Here is a 17696-nt window from a genome sequence, read left to right on the forward strand (position 1 = left end):
CCCCAGGCTAACAGCCGGGGTAGGACATGCTCCCTGCATGCCAAGCTAACTGTGTAGTCGCCCTTCTTCCTTGTGCACTCAAAATAGGAGAACACAATTATTGGTAGAGATGTCACCTCGCTCTGTGTGTGGTGACAGACTGAAGTACCAAAGATGTTGACTGCATCCTCCTTGAGGACCCTGTGTGACGTTGTGTGCTACAGCTTGAGCTGGAGTTCACAAGGAAATCTCAGTATAGGTTTTGGTACTATCACAGCATCTTTGGAACCAGTAAAGATGCAGAGAGCCTGTTAACTACCAACACTCAAGGCTGGGCCTGTATCATTAAGGTGATTTTCTAAAATCAAAATCAACTCAGAACAAGAAATGGAATAAAGTCCTTACCTCCTCGTAGACATCGTCATTCCTGCTGAAGTCTCCGCTCCTCCTTGGAAGCACATGGACGTGAACATGCTGAAAATGTGAAACAAAATAATGGTAATTATCAAGGCCCTGACTTTCTTTTCTGGATTGTCAGCATTACTCTCAACACACAAGTAACCACGCACAGGCTCCCACAGCATGATTTTCAGAGGGAAATACATTAACCTGCTCCATAACTATATCTCAGCTCTTTGGAGAATATAAAAGATGAAAACCAGAAAAATATGCGAGAGCAGCTCTGCTGCATTATATGGGCTTCAGCGTGAAATGCCTGGAAGTTTAGGGGTTCTGTGGAATGATTCATAGTTGTCAGTCAGAAACGTATTTAGCCACAGCTTTGAAATTATAGTGTACCTTGGAGCTGTGTTATGACTTCAGAACTGACAAGACTAAGAAGATGCCAGTGGTGGAACATGGCTGTAGCAGTTGTGGGCAGAGGGTCTGTGTGGGCATTCCTAGGCTCAGTGCTGTGCTGCACAGGCTGGGGACAGAGGAACTGATGGGACACAACAGAGACCACGCAGGTAGAAAGGCTGTCAGAAAAGACCACTCATCAGGCTGTACAGTATGGCTAATGCAATGTCTTTAGCAAGGTTAAAACCACCTTAATGCTTTGCTTTTCCTCCTAGGAGGTTATAGCTAGAATAGAATCATAGAATCAACTAGGTTGTAACAATATACTGAAACACTGCGGTATGAGGAGAATGCTGGGGGCACATGCTGCAGGGTCATGGGTGCCAGTGCACCAAGTGGCCCCCAACATGTGAGGCACAAGAGTTATGAGCCCAGTTTTGCAAAGCTTGAAGCATAAGCATCACTCTCCTGATAGCAGCACCATTGCTCAGGGGGTAGCAGAGCTGAGGACTGTAAGACAATACCAAGTATTGGAGGGAGGTGAGGAACAATTTTGCTACAAATGTTGATGAGATATGTGGAAAAAGAACAAAAACATGGACAAGAAAGCAAATATATGACTTGCCACCTTACCAGCTTGATGTCGTATTATTACTATTGCTACTCTTTTTTTTTCTGTTAAGAGCTGATGACAGTCTCTTCATACCATATAGGAAGGATAACTCAGGTTTTTCAATACTCAAACTGTACCAGGAAATCGAATGCTCAGCTACCTACTTCTCAGCAGCAAGTTCAGCTAGAACATTGCAAAGTGTTCTTTTTTCTTTTCCCGGGTCTCTTTCACTCTCTTCTGAGAATCAAAAAAAGACAAAATCCAACTGAGAATAATTATTCAGGAAAAAAATCCCTCACAGACAACACCTCATAGAGAGGCAGCAAATGATCTGAGTGACAGATTGCATTTATGCACCTCCAGATCATTTTATATGGTGTCCAAATCCTTAAAAAAAACCCCACAGAAGACTGCATCAGAAAGAGCACCAAATGATTTACAGAGAATTTAGACAGCTTGCACCTGCCTCAACTTGATGAGGTAGAAATTGGCTAAAATTAATGCCCCTCATTGCAACGTTCTCAAAACAGGATGCAAGTCTATAATGAAATCCCAAAGAAATAAAAAATTCTTAGGTTATTTGTAAGAAAATTCAAACACACCTTTATTGTGTTAACTTCAATCCATAAAAACATTTGCTCAGCGAAGAAAATGAAATCACAAGGATGCTTCAACTAATGAAATTTTCCAAATACCACTCTTTTCTCTCAGCTTACCCCAGAGAAACCAAAGATGTGATTGCTTGTTCTTATCATTATCAACAGCTTTCAGATTCAGCCTAGAGATGAGGATGGTTCTTGAGGGTCAAAAACAGTTTTTTTTTGAGTAATCAGTGATAGTGTTCTGATAGTGTATTATACTAATACAGCATGAAAGCGCAAGTGCTCTTGTGATGTATTGGTGCAATGTATCATCTGAACCTCACTGCTCTCATGATGTATTGCTCAAAATCACAAGGAGAGCTTAAAGATGGTCTTCAATAGCCCTAGGTCTGAAATGTTGGTTTTGGACAAAGACTGACTTTCAAGAAAACTGAAAATGAAGATGAAAGCTTGTAGCGATGCTGTAAAACTCCAGCACTGTCACACCTCTGATTCATGTTAGATTCTGAATTTAATCCTAAGAACAGAGAATGATCTGCCAGCCAGTTTCTTTCTTTTCTGCTACAAGGAGTGACAGCTTTACTACAAATATCCATTGTCAGGAATTTCTCTTGATGATTGCCATGTTTTAAGCCCAACCAGTAACTCAGCCACTCAGCCCTTGCTCACTTCCCCCCTCTTAGTTCCCCTGCTCCCGGAGGGATGGGAAGGAGAACCAGAAGAATGTAACTCCCACAGGTTGCGATAAGAGCAGTCCAGTAACTAAGGTGTAACACAAACCACTGCTGCCACCACCAATAATAATAATGATAAGGGAAATAACAAGGGAAGAGAATACAACCGCTCATCGCCCACCAACCAATACCCAGCCTGACCTGAGCAGTGACCTGGCCCTTCTGGGTAACTGCCCCCAATTTTACCTCCTGGGCATGATGTGCTGTGGTATGGAATACCTCTTTGGTCAGTTTGGGTCAGGTGTCCTGTCTCTGCTTCCTCCCGGCTTCTCCTCCTCCCTGGCAGAGCATGAGGCTCACAAAGTCCTTGGTCAGACTAAATATTACAAAGCAGCAACTAAAACCATTGGTGTTACCAGTGCTGTTCCAACGCCAAAAGCAAAAAACAGCACTGCACCAGCAACTAAGAAGGAGAAAAAATGACTGCTACTGCTGAACCCAGGACAATGATACATATATACAGCCTAATATCAGCTATCACCAATCATATCCCCAAAAGTTCAGCTGTCTTTCAGAGTGATTTTTATCTCTGTGTCAGAATGTTCCAGGATGCACACAGTAGATTATCTGTATACCCACAACAGGCAATTTGGAGTATCAAAAAGTGTGCAGGACTGTAGTTCAATGCTCAGCGCAGAGATAGTGCACCACAGATGCACAGACCGGCACAGCAGGTAATGAACGAGCCTAACGTGATCTTCTACCCAAGACAAGCTCTTGTGATCACCATGAAAAAAAGAAAAAAAGTGTTTATGACAGCATATGTGCCACCTGGCATCAGTGGAGACATTCTCGGGGGTTAGTCACCTTTATTACACGCATTATGTTCTTACACAACATGAGGTTTCATAGCTAAATCCATCAACTGCATCAGAAAACAAATTAGTATTTCTAAGGTTTGAGGTAACTAAAATCAATTTAAAAGACAGGAACTTGTCCCAGAAATCCCAATTTCTTTTAAATTCTGTGCATGGAACATAAACAAACATATGGATTCTCTCTACTGTTTGTGTAACAGAAATTAACAGGATTGGCAACGGTGTCTCAAGCAGTTTCCTTCCTTTCAGCTTTACCAAGAAAACACAGTGAAATACAAGCAGCGCAGAGTAGTGCCTACCACCTAGTGAGAAACACTGAACAGGTGATTTCACACCTTCTCTAATCTGCCTTTCAGCTTCTGGCCGCCTTTCCAACTTGCTGGTATTCTGATTCATTAAGAGTTCTTTAATTGATCATTTTTTCTCCTTAGCACTATCTGTTTTCACTAAAGGCTCAATCCACCAAGGCACTTAAGCACCAGCTCGATTTCCAACCTGTGAATTGGTTCAGTGGAAGTATTTGCATCCCAGATATTATGTGTGTGCCTCTGTGTTTTGGATCCACTACAGGGAGGTGTCTCCCCAGCTTGTGGTAGAAGAAATTCAAGTCGCTTCCTTCCAATTTGTTTTCCAGGCAAAACAAAAACCTGCATGTCCAAAAAAGACATTTGCAGTTGACTGAAATGTGTCAGTGGATACAAACAAAACATTTGGCTACATTTTTTTTCTAAACCAAACAAACAGATTTAGGCAAATCCCCTCAAAACAGTGCGTGGAGACAGAAAGTCCAAATGCTGTGTATACAAAATAAAGTATTTCAACTTTTCTCCCCAGTTACTGTTGGTATCCTTATGGCTGGTGGGTGGCAGACAGCCCCATCACATTCCAGCAGGCTGCATTCAATCACTGGTGATGCCATTTCATTTTTACCTAAAATAAAATTGCTTTCCCCTCATTTTGCATCATTTTTATTAATAAGAAAGAAAAGCACCACAGAACAGCTGAGATAGTTACATTAATGAATGAACCAATATCCCCCGCATCACGGTAGGAAAAATGCAGACACATGGCTGTGTTGCTTGCAGTGCTAGCTGCCATTTCCTCCTCATCAGACACTGATGGAGAAAGATGTGCGTGATCACAGGAGATGAGCATACTGGGTATGAGAACACCAGGACACAGCAATATGCCCCCAGGTGAGGGACCCAGAAAGAGCACAGAATCACAGAATGAGGGAAGGGACCTTAAAGCTCATCCAGTTCCAACACTCCTGCTACAAGCAGGGACACCTTCCACTAGACCAGGCTGATCAAACTCCCATCCAACCTGAGCCCCACCACTTGCTTTTGATAGCTGAATTTTATAGGACCTCCTAATCTAAAATTATTAGACCTTTTCTAGCGCTGGGTCTGTGGCTTTCTCTGTGGCTACCACATTATAAACTAAATCAGAGTCTGAGAAACTCCTAACGGTGAGAATTATTAAGTGATGAAAAATCACTCTTAAGAGAAGCTTTTTCAAGACCTTTGTACCCAGAATGGCAAGAGAATTAGAAAATGTACTGCAAGGAACAGATCTGTAGTGCATGGGCAAACCATGTGATGTCTCTGATCCCCCACCACAGTGATAGGATCCTCCACTCCAGCCCTGCAGCATTCCCAGGATGACTGTGGGAGCAAGCAGCTCTGGTGGGCACTCTGGACCATGTTCATCCCACCTCTGCTGAAATCTGGCAGCAGCACTGTGGCATTTGTGGGATTACACCTAAATTGTGGGATGACACATCTAAAGTTGATTTCCAGTGAACCAGGGCTGCAAAATGCTCGCTGAAGTCTCAGCTAAACAACCTGGAGCCTGTTTTGTTGGAAAAACACCCATTCAGTCAGGTGACTTTTGCTTCAGCACTCACAGCCATGCAGAAAGCAACGTTCTTAGTTACAGCTGGTTTTATATACTGAATTATGGTCAAATAACCAATGCGTCACCACTATGCTGGAAATAAAGCAAAAATACTAGGCAAAAATAGGCACTGAAAGAGATTTCCCTAGTAGAACAGAATACTGAAGAGCAGATGACCCTGCCACACACTGCTGGGGAGAACATGGACATTGCCTGTAATAATCCATGAACATTACGTTTTGCTCACTCAGCTGCTGTACTGGTTAGCAGAGCAACAAAGCTCAGCTTCCAACAGAAAGGGAGATAATAGCCTGTACATGAGCTTCTCAGCATGCACCCAGGGTCTGTTAGCAGTAAATGTTGCTATAGGGTGAATACATAAAAACTAGCAAAGGGTCACACAACCTTGAGGACTGGGGGGGGCCGCCAAAAAGCTGGCAGAGGAAGAGCTGTTCCCCCCACACCTGCACAAGCAGTACATGGCTGAACTGTGCCTTCATGCAGCAAAATCAGATGCCTTTCAGCAGCTTAATTCTTTCCCTCCTTAATTTTCATCCTTTCTACAGAGATAAAGCTTTGCAGTCGTGGGCTTCCATGATCTCACAGTGCAGTAGGAAAGGCCATGATGTAGGGCGCAGAGAGACATCAGGGCCAGGAAGAGTAAACCCCAGTGTCTCTGCCACTGTCGTGTTCAGGCAGGAGGGAGGGCAAGAAGGGCGGCTTCAGGAGATCATTGCATAGCCAGTTTGCTGCAATAAAGGTTGTTGGTTTGCAGATAAGACCTTGATGCTGCCAAGTCCCCTGTCCATTAGAGACATGGGCTTCTTACAGGAGGCTGTGATAATACTTCTTCTAAACTACTAGATTAACTGTAGAAGTTCCAAACTAATAACCATTCTCCAAGCAAGACTGCTAGTGGGTGATAAAGAAAGTCAACCATAATACTGAGATAGCCACATGAAAAATAGAGCAATTTTGTCCTCTCTAAACTGGGCTTCCATGGAGCCCTTGTTTGCTATTCCTGATTAAGTGCTCAATTAACCCTGTTACAAAATTATTCCGTGGAAAACCCTGCCTGTATATCTACAGCTCATTACAGAAAGCACTCCCTCTGCTGTCCCCGACAATACATCGCATTACCCAGGCACCAGCATACTTGGTACAGTTGCTCTTTAGAGGCATGGAAAGCCGATTTCTAAGGCTTGCAGGCCCTGGCAAAGACATATTCACGGGAAAGCAATTTCTGCTCAGTGAGCATTTATGAGTTCTTGACATTTTTCCTAGTCCTGAACTGGGCTGGGATGTGGAAATAAATCACAAAATAAAATCCAACATTAGGAAAAGAAAGAGTTTTGGGCAATTAAACCACTCAGTTTTCACAGCCTTCAAAATTATTGCCAGCATTAATACTATTTTTCCACATTTCCAGGAGTTATAAATTACACAAAGTAAGACCACTTTAAATGACCTAATTTTTATAAAATATTAAAACATGACAGGAAACTACTTGAAACAATTTCTTTCCTACAAAAATGCCTTGTTTCTAGGAATCAGCATTTTCCTTTCCACCTCCACTAAAACCTTATGCACAGATGCAGACAGTTGGTGCCTCCTCCCCAGATGGCAGCTCTGGCATCCTCGTGGTAGGGATTACTCCATACCTAGGAAGACTGCACAGACTGACACGCTCTTGTAACACCTTTGCTTTGCCTCTGGTGTACTAAAACACAAAACTGGAGCTTGCTTTTCTACCATCATGAGAAACATAAGGATGTGATCCAGATAGAAAGGAGTGGCACACTGCCAGGCTCAAGAGTAGTGTGTGCAGGAGGACAGAGGGATGCTCTGGAAGGGAAGGACAAAGAAATACACATCACTCTCAGGGTACAGCAGAGGAAAAAGTAGAGATACAGGTGGGAATGGACTAGAAGAGCCACCCAAAAAACAGGAAAAGTGGGAGCTACCGATAGAATGGAGATGGTGGTGGAAGTTTTGTGAATCAAAGTCATGCAGAAAGAGGGTGCAAAGAGATAAAAGAGAAGAAACTGGAACAAATCCTGGGAAAGGAGGCCACACAGGCTGCCCATGCACTATTATGCAGGAAACACTTGTGTGTATCTGCACGGCACTGCACCATACACATACCCCCTAGGAGGAAAAAAAGAATGCTTTGCAATGATCCCTACCAAAATTTGTGCCATGGATTTGCCTCTAGAAGAGTGAGTATACTGCCCAGCACAGAGAACAAGTACATTGGAAAGCAACAGAATTGAGAGAATTTGCAAATATGAGAGGAAAAAAGAATCAGAAACCAGACTAAGTGGGGACTTGCAGCAGAGTACATCTTCAAACATGTAGATAGAGAAACGTGCAGATTCAGTATCCTCCATAAATAATGCATCTGACAACTGCAACAAAGTTTTAAAGAGATGAGCTGCAGAAGAGCTAGAAAAGAGATGCAGACCTAACGAAAACATCCACAGAAAGACACTTAAAACCCACCGGAGACCTCCAGTTATAACTTCCACAGCTGAAGGCAACTTCAGCATTTGCAAGAGAATTGCCAACTCCTCCTCCTCAACCCCAAACCCCCAAAAACCTGGTACAACAATGAGGGTAATCAGCCTGTTTACTGGAAATGGGGATCCAGATGTAATTTTGATATCTATGAGATCCTCTGAAAGGCAACAAATGAGTAAGTGGTAATAACAGTGGTATGGTGCTTCTGAACTGATATTTCCTGACCTTTAACTTGGTCCACAATTCTAAGAATAAGGGTCCATACATGGTGGGAGGAAGGTCAGGGTAAGGACCATCACCAGCTCCTCTGACCTGCCATTATTTAGTGCCTATCCTCTCCCCAGCAACCACAGTGGATGGCACAGGAAGACCTGAAGAACATCAACTATTACTCTCTGTAAATCAATAAAAAGAACACCACACCTTGGTCCAACCAACTGCTACGTCATGTTTCCTGGATTACATGTCAGCAACACTATGATCGGGACACTATGAGACATGTACAGCTTCTTCTACAACTTGAAAACCAAAGAACTGCAAAAATAATCTGAAATCCCTGCAGCCCCTGCATGAAGTATCACTTCTATTTTACAGATGGGAAGGCTGATGCACAGACCAATGAAGGTGCCTCTGAAGCTGCTTGGAAAGATGATGTAGGCTTAGGGACAGCTATAGAGCACCTGCCTTGAGATCTGCATCTTTGCCTTGCCAGCGTCACTGGTTTTGTGCAAATATGGTATGGCCAAGATGCAAATGCGTTTCCCCTCACCCCTGATCTTTAGTTAAGTCTTGATAAATGCGTATTGTTTGAACACTTGTGATAAGTATAATTAGGGTTCTTTAATTTATGTTTTAATAAACCATTCCATAATAAACATTTACTGCTCAGTGAATAAACATTTAAATAAAGCTCCTAATGGGGGTTACATGTTTCGAAGCAGTTCATGGCTTTGCCGAAGTCTCTCCCTATACTTAATGAGAGTCATTTCCATAATATGTGCATTATAGCTTAAGCCTCCCTTTAGGAATATTTTACAAAGTAAAATTCTGTGAAATATTATCAGCCAAAAGAGAAAATGCTAAGAGGATTATCAAATTGTTCCATTAAAGGGACAGCACAAGCTTTCATTTTCCCCCTGAGATGCTAACATTGTAATTATGTAGAATGTGCTTACTAATTATCATACCGGTGTGTTATTACTGGGTTTTTCCCCCTGAGACCTGGTCTAAATGAAAAGGATGAGAAACTCCTGAAAGGTCTGATATGAAGGGCTATATAATGTTAATTTACTTTCTGATGTTAATAAGGGTAAGGTTTGATCCCCTCCCAGACAAATCTTGATATCAAGAAAGGTCCAGCTCCCTCAGAAAGGACCAGCTGCTGTTTTGTATGAAGTTGTATACAGCTTCTCCCACAGCATCAGCCCTACAGCCCCCCAGTTAACACCCAGGCTCTCATCCCCATTTTGCTGAAACTTTTCACCCATTTTCCCACTGAATGGCAGGACTCGGTACACTAAGGGCACTGGAAAGATTACTGTTGGAATACAGAGAGTTTTCAATTCTCTGGAGGACCTGCAATGATACAAACACCTGTAAGATATTTCTTCCATGTGTCTGAGTACATTTGAGAGAGCATAAAACTGAAATTTATCTTCTCCTCTAGCAGGGAAGAAGAGCATTATAGCAGCAATGGCCCACTCCCTCTTTAATGCAGGGAGTAGGGGAGAAGAGGAGAAGATAAATCAGGAATGGATGTGGCTGGTGGAAGACAAGCCTTACATACCAGTTATTCTAAGAGGGAAATCATTATCTCTAATTTTCGTGGTTGCTGCCTTTTTAGACAACCATTGCAACTGATAGGACAAAGAATTAAAATACTGTCCCTGTTTCCCCTTTCATTAAAGATGTGTATCGGGTTTGTATGGCAAGGTTTGGGTAGCAGGGGGACTACAGTAGTGGCTTCTGTGAGAAGCTGCCAGAGCTTCTTTCATGTCCAATAAAGCCAATGCAGCCTGCTCCAAAGATGGACCCACCACTGGACAAAGTTGAGCCCATCAGTGGCAGTGGTAGCACCTTTGGGGTAATGTATTTAGGAAGGTGGAAAAGTTACTGCACAGGGGCAACTGCAGCCAGAGAGAGGAGTGTGCACATGTGCGAGGAACAGCTCTGCAGACTTCCAAGGTCAGTGCAGAAGGAGGGAGAAGCCAGAGTGGGGGCAGGGAGAAGCATCGATTCCCTGCAGCCCATAGTGCAGCCCATGGTGAGGCAGGCTGTGCCCCTGCAGCCCATGGAGGTCCACAGTGAAGCAGATATCCACCTGAGGAGGAAGGAGCGGCAGAGACAATGTGGGATGAACTGACCACAACTCACATTCCCCATCCCACTGCGCTGCTGTGGGGAGGAGGTAGGGAAACCGGGACTAAAGTTAAGTCCATGAAGAAAGGAGGGGTGAATGGAAGGTGTTTGTAAGATTTGGGTTTATTTCTCATTATCCTACTCTGATTTGATTGGTAGTAAATTAAACTCATTTCCCCAAGTCCAGTCTGTTTTGCTGGTGACAGTAACTGGTGAGTGATCTCCCTGTCCTTATCTCAGCCTCTGAGTGCTTTGATGTATTTTCTCTCCCCTACCCAGATGAGGCGGGGTGTGATCGAGCAGCTTTGGTGGGGACCGGGCATGCAGCCAGGGTCAACCCACCACAAGATGGAAGAGAGATACTATTGCAAGGAGAAAGAAAATGTTTCTGATGATGGCAACATGACTGACCTTCATCACTTTCTGCAGAGGATGAAATGCATTCAAGCCGCGATGCTTTCCATGACAGTATCTATCAGTGCTAAGGGAGATTTCCAAGGCTTTGTGTTAGTACTGAGGCATTTTAAACCCTTAAAAATACATTTCCCAAGCACTAGGAAACATCTCTGTTGCGTACCTATAGCACTCACTAGACTGCATTTAGTTATTTATAGTATTAAAATTCTATATAGCAGACATGGGCTCCAAACATGGGCTGTTTCCCTTTTTATTGCCAAAAATGCACATTCATCGCTAAGGTTTAGCTGCTCCAGTTGAACCTTTTAAATGTAAATTATTTTCTGTTACAAAAAGCTGATTGTGGGAGTTTCAGTATTTCAAAGATGGTAATTTATGTGACTGGAACAAAATAAAACATTCAACAGAAACAGAATTTTACTTGATCAGAAACACTTTTATGGTTCAATATAGTTTTCATATTTTCCTCTTACAGCAGTGGCCTCTGTCTTTCAATTAGCTTGAAAGAGAAGAACTTCGATAAAACCATAATTTAACATCATTTGTATATATGTCATTTCACAACTTCTTCCCCTCACATTTAAAGTATTTTTAAGCTGTCATGAATCAATGCCACAAATCCCTTATGCAGCTCATCCACTGTTCAACTCATCAGCAGTCAACCAAATGGAGTGGATGGGGAAGCAGGAAGGTCTCCAGACAACCCACAGGAGTAATTCTCCTCCCTCATCCCCTCAAACTACTTTGATGGCACATCCAGTGAGTGAGCTGAGAATCAAGAAAGCAGATTTCTTGCATGGGCTATATGACTGATGGTCAATCCTTTTTTCTTTACTTGCTTCCCACAGACACTGTTGAATTTGTGGAAGCAAACAGACTCCTTGAAAATCACAATTCATAGGTCACCTACAACATCACCCAAAGGTGACTGAGATCCCTGTAATGACTCCTCAGTATCAACAGTTACTGGATCAGGCCTTGCAGAAGATCAGAATCCACACTGACACAAGTCACCTGTGAAGATTCTGACAACCACCCATACAAGCTCATATCTCCCACAAGGCTACCAGTGCAAAAGTACCTTCGTTCTTGATTTCCCAAGTAACTAGGAGTTTTCTTGCCGTCTTTCATAATATGCAGCTGTGCTCCAGTTCCCCTTCTGCCCAAGCCAGTGGCAAAACTTCAGGTTAATCGCTTCATGATTTCAAGAAATCTGGCAAGCATATGTGCCAATAACAGCAAAAATATATACTAGTATGTCCCTGAACTTCTACATAAAATAAAATGCATTCATTACCTTTATTCACTGTCTAATATTTTGCAACCATGTTAGAAAAAATGCCTAAGTCCCCATTTTAAATTTTTTTTTGCTTCCTAAAGTAGATCTTTTTTAAGCCCTTGCATCGCATGTAGCATTTGTACATCTCTCACCTAAGTGAGGTGAACGGTTACAAGGCCAACACTGAAACACAGAGAAACACATTTTCCATTGCCTGTTTGCTATAACAAGAACTCCATCATTTTCACTTACTGATTCTATTACACAAATGTATTAGCGATTCAATCTTTCTTCATATTCATAAGCTGGCTACAGAGAAGAGTGAACTGTTCTGCTTAGCACACTTTCACCTTGATAAGTATGAATTGTCCTAATTGGGAAAGGAGTTATTTCCAAACTGTTTAAATCCATAAAAACCTTTCATCCAGGGGACTTTGGTGGATTTGCAGTGCACGCTGGCATTTGCCAGGAACCCAGCTGAAACCACCAGCCTTGCTGTCCTGCAGACCTTTCAACAGACAGTTTGTCCAAATGGACTTTGACTGTGACTAGCAGGGCCATATGGGCAGAAGGGTAGCCGAGGTGAACAGTTTGTGATTAAGTCCTTAAGTTGTTTAACCTTCAAAATTACGATTCCATACACTCTGCCACTCAACAAGAGGCTGTACAAGCAGGTGAAAAGATAGATGTCTATTCTTAATGACTGTTTAGGAGACTGCTGAGCTCTGGTCTGTGCCCATGTTGGTGCAGTTCATTAATGTAATTAACCAACAATCAATCTTTTTAAATTAGTTACACAAAAACAGCTACAGCCAGATAAACAGACATGAAAGTTAGGTCATGCTACATTTCTGCATGATTTAACATCCACACTGGAACAGAATACAGGGCATGGAGGCATCAGAAACTGAAGCCAAATTCATTTGAAGCCCTACAACTTAATTGAAGTGGGCAAAATCTATGCAGCTGGCTTGGTCTTACTTGCATGGCCTTTTGTTCTTGCAGCTAAACACCTTGGCAATATAAAAAGTGCTCAGAAAACAAAAGAGACAAAGAAAAAGAGAAAGAGAGGAAGGGAAGGGAAAGGAAGGGAAGGGGAGGAGAGGAAAGGAAATACTGAGTAGTGAAAAAAAAATAATGATTTTAAAGAGTGCAGCTTCACGCAGGGTTTGAAATGGGGACTTAACAGCAGGTTTCATGATTCACCAGTGGCTCTGTTCACAAAATAAAATGAAAACAGAAGGAGCTGAAATCGTTCCTAGTCTGTTCATTTCTGGCTAGGTAAAGACCAGCAGAACATCCTCAGTTTTTACTGAACGCAAGGGTTACAGCAAAATTTCATCATCAACCTCGACATGCTGATCTGCTTTTCTGGGATCAGAGCTGAGAGCAACTTACATATCAAGCTCACAACCTGCCTCCCTTTTTCCCCTTCCTCTGGATTAGGCTGGTCCAAACCTAGCGCAATGTGTTCTTCAGAACTGCTGTCTGAGAGGTTGCTAAGGTGATCTACTCCTGCCCCTACTCGCCTCCTATCCATGCTGGAGGGATGAGGAACAAACAGCAGCCCTGCAGCGTGTGGTTCAGACCGAAGATACCCCCATCATACAGACATGTCCCACTGGCACCAGGCTGACAGCTGGTCTCAGGGAAGCAGCTCAGTGAGCTCTGGTTACTGCCCAGCCTGAGCAAGGCTGTCAGGGGAAGAGCCTGCCTCAGGTTACTGTGGTGCCTGACCTGGCAGGTGTGAGCATCTGCGAGCTCGGTGTGGGTGCACTGTCAGCCTGGCTTGAGACTAATAGACAATTTCTTCCTCACGCCTCTAAGCAGAGCCTGAACTAAACTGCTTTCAATTTCCCCAAAAGGCCATGTTTGCAGCTTTGCCTTATGCTTGTCCATTAAGGCAGCATCTGGCTTCTTTTAATCCCTTGCACTAACTGAGTTGATCCAATTGCTTCCACTGGGCCTAACGCAGATATTGCTGCTGAATGACTGCCACGCAACCAGGTTCCTCCTCCTAAATCCACCATGAAACAGATGGGCAAGAGCTTCCCTGTGATGCAGTGCTTCAGGGGAGTAGGGCAGTGACCAGGCTGTGAGTCTGCGAACATCCAAAACACATTCCTTAAAGTGCTGAGCACCTTCCCTGCTGCTTGCCAGAACAGCCAGGGAAGGTTGCAGAATCAGGCCCACAGGTTCCCCTTTAAGTGAAGCACAAGTGACACACTCACCTGGTTTTCAGTTTTATGAATAGAGGTGATGAGGCTGAAAAGGAGGAGTGGGAATTGGGGCTGATGGGGAAAGAGAGGCAGGAGGCCTGCATGTAAATTAGCATGACTGGAAGAAAAAGCCACTCTCTACTAGGAGACTGAGGAGGAACATGCAAACTGTCAGCTACCGTCCCCCAACTCTGCTGCCAGGAAACCACCAAAGCTGTGCCTCCAGAAATGAAACGGAATCAAACCCAAGTGAATTTAAAACTAATAATGGCAACAAAGTTCAATGAAACTCTGACTACCCAGAGTGGCTTTTCTCACATAGGATTTTCTGAGCTTTCATGACTCTGTACTCAAAAAGCACCCTAAATTGTTACAGGCAGCATATTATCACTTTGTGCCTCTGCGTGAACATACAAGTATCTTTCCTGTGTGAAACAGAAAAATGCAAGGAGCCTACCTGGTGAATTCCTTAATCATTACAATAATGATCTCTGCTTTCTCAGCATATGCTATTTGTCACTGCTCTACTATATACACACTGCTAACTGCACACAGGCTGCTTCTGTAGCTGGAGGTCCAGGTTACAGGAGCTGGGGTGTGGAGATACTGCCACAGGGGAAACACCCACTTTGGGCTGGATTATGCCTCACTCCACAAGCTGAGCATGGTGCCCAAGCTGTTTGTGAGTTTACTATCCAATGTTGCTGCAGGAGTCAAAAGCAAGCTGCAATGCACAAGGAATACAAAACAGAGACCTAGAGGGCAGGCAAAACTTTCATAAATTCAGCTCATCTACCACATCGAAAGAATTACTAATCAGAGAAAGCAAGCTACGGAAGTGTTAACATTAATTCCACTCTGCTACAAGCCATGTGGCTAACACCGTGACACCTCGCCATTTACTGAGGGAAAGCTATTTATTTATGTAACCTATAGCTCACATTTAAATAATTAGTCTGCCTGATAAATTTCAGAACTTGCAGTCTGTGTGCCATGTTTGCATAAGCACAGCACTGTTAATGCAGGTATAGTTGCTGAACACTTCCAGCATCATATTAAAGAGTTTCATATAATTAGCAGAGTTAGCCAGTCCCTCCAACTTTCAGGCCAGTTACACATTAAAAAAGATAATAAATATGCTAGTACAGAGTGAAGCTGCTGCTCCAGAGGTGTATCTGTGCTCCTAACAAGGGAAGTCCAGGGTGTTAAATGCTGACTAGGAATAAGCAAATCGCATCAGAAAAGATGAGACTTAATCTAAAGTTTCCCCCAAACTTTCTGTATCTCCAGGAGTCTGAACACTCCCCATGTCAGCCTGCTGCCTTTGGTTTTTCTTTCAGCCTGTCAGGAGCAGAGGCCTGAATTTAAGAGGTGCTAACTACTTGTTACTCGCTTCAGGGTCAGAAGCTCAGTGTTTCTCTATGGCCAGATGCCAGAATACCACCTGCAAGACTGTGGATCAGAGCTGAGTGGTTTTGACATCACAGCATCTTTGCTTTAGGCCAGGCTTCTAGAAGGTAAAGTGTAACACTTCTGGGATGGTATTCTGGATGCAGAAGGTCTGACTCTTCAAGAAGCAGCAGCAGCAATTGCATCGGGGTACAACTAATGAGCTATATACACTCACCAGCAGCTTGGTCCTCACTTCCAGGAGGTGCACGAGGGATGAGCTCAATCTTTGCTGATATTATTTTGACACAGTCAAGTTGAGCAGAACCCCAGTTGTGTGAATCATATCGTGGCAGTCTCTCAGCATCTCAGCAGAATGAGAATGCAACAAATACTAAACACTGTAGTTCAGACTGGAAACACAAAATAAACCTGAATCTTAGCTTAAAAATTGACTGAGTGAAGGAATTGGAGGTGAAAGCTATGCTCATAGAATAGATGCCACTGACATTCCTGCTATGTTACAACTCTCTAAACATGAACCGTAGCCTTCATTTTAGAACCTAGGGTGTGCAAAGTGACAATTAGAGAGCAAGGTGTTATTCGGAAAATCAAACCACAAATTCAGACAGTAGAAAAGCTCATTTAAGAGCTTTCCTTTAGGCACGTCATCTGAAAAGAAGGCCAGAATAAGTCTGGTTATTTGCTTTTTTGGTAACTGTTGCTCTTAAGTCAGGGTGTTGAACACCCAAATTTAAAGCTAAATTTCTGAAGTCATTTTGCAATGAGCAGCAACTGTGACACTGACACTTCTTGTCAGATTTTCAAAGCACTTTGACATGCAGTACACTTCAGAGAAATTAGCCACCTGCATTATTGCCAATCAGCTCTGAAAACCCTGTTTCATCTATGTTAAGGTCACGCGAAAACTCCTATCTATGTATCTTTTCCAAATGGTGTTTAAGCACTTCAGAGACTGTTGTAAGTTTGATTATTTTGGAGATATATTAAGGTCATTTCCACAAGGAATTATTTCCTGCTTCGATCTGTAAGATCAATAATTCAATCTAAGACCAATATATATTAAATGAACCTTAATATCAGTGGAAAATAAGTTCATATAAAATGATAATATATTCTCAAAGGAGATGAGCAATGATGATTCTCAGCAGGACGTGTGTGGGTGAAGCACCACATGATACTATGAGACATAAAAAACTCTCATACTGGCACAAGGAGAGCCTAAGTAGACGAAGAAAGGGATGAAATATTGCATATTCTTAGGCATGAGAAAGGAAGAAGTTCGTATTCAGAGTTCAAGGAAAGAAGATGCTTGTCCTTTGCTGAAGCAACACACAAAAAATGACCTGGAAAAAAGGACGCTCTATCCATAAAGAAAAAACCACAACACTTAATTCAGTTACACCAAAGTCCTCAGCTGAACAGGCATTTTAAGGAGACAGTTTATCCCAGAGTTTCTCAACAAATTCAAAATAACTTAAAGAAATTCTCCTACCCGCCATTTACAAGGAAACAAACTCTCCGTTTGCTACTTCTCCAAGCACAGAACCAGATTCCTGCCCCCTCCACAGGAGAGAAAAGGTGGGGAGATATAGGAAAGAGAAACCTCCTCATTGTCTCTTTAGAGAGGTTGTTCACCCAGAGAAACAGGTATTCTCCTGCCAAGGAAGGAAGACACTGTGAGCGGTCTGATATTGGTACTGCAGCAGGATACTGAGCAAGGCTGAGACCATCTAGCCTGTGGTAATGCAACTCTGTGAGGTCTATTTCAATGCCATGAATCATTTCTCATGCTGAATCAAAGACAGAATAAATATAATAGAGTAGGCTGGGAAATCAACCTTTGTAATCTGCATCACTCCAAACCAACCACCCAAAGGGGTACTCCAAAACAGCTTCTGAAGTGGTGAAGTGACTAAACCTGTGCATTTCTGAAATGCTAATCAGGGCAGAATTATCTGAACAGGGAAACGCCAAGTTCACAGAATCACAGAATAGTTGGGGTTGGAAAGGACCTTAAGATCATCAAGTTCCAACCCCCCTGCCATGG

The 17696-nt window shown here is 42.9% G+C and overlaps 1 protein-coding gene across 2 annotated transcripts in view; it reads right to left on the minus strand.

The window, feature by feature from the left end:
• FHIT (fragile histidine triad diadenosine triphosphatase) overlaps positions 1-17696 on the minus strand; it is a 422862-nt gene that overhangs the window by 101924 nt on the left and 303242 nt on the right. For both annotated transcript variants that reach the window (XM_061354268.1, XM_061354267.1), the window contains exon 4: positions 385-453. In XM_061354268.1, the coding sequence (XP_061210252.1) occupies positions 385-453 (69 nt within the window). The remainder of the gene's footprint in view (positions 1-384; positions 454-17696) is intronic.

This window comes from Neopsephotus bourkii, unplaced genomic scaffold, assembly GCF_033783945.1.
Source record: "Neopsephotus bourkii isolate Nb327-2 ecotype Australia unplaced genomic scaffold, CSIRO-AGI_Nbou_v1 NB_719, whole genome shotgun sequence".
NCBI classification, from domain to species: Eukaryota; Metazoa; Chordata; class Aves; order Psittaciformes; family Psittacidae; genus Neopsephotus; species Neopsephotus bourkii.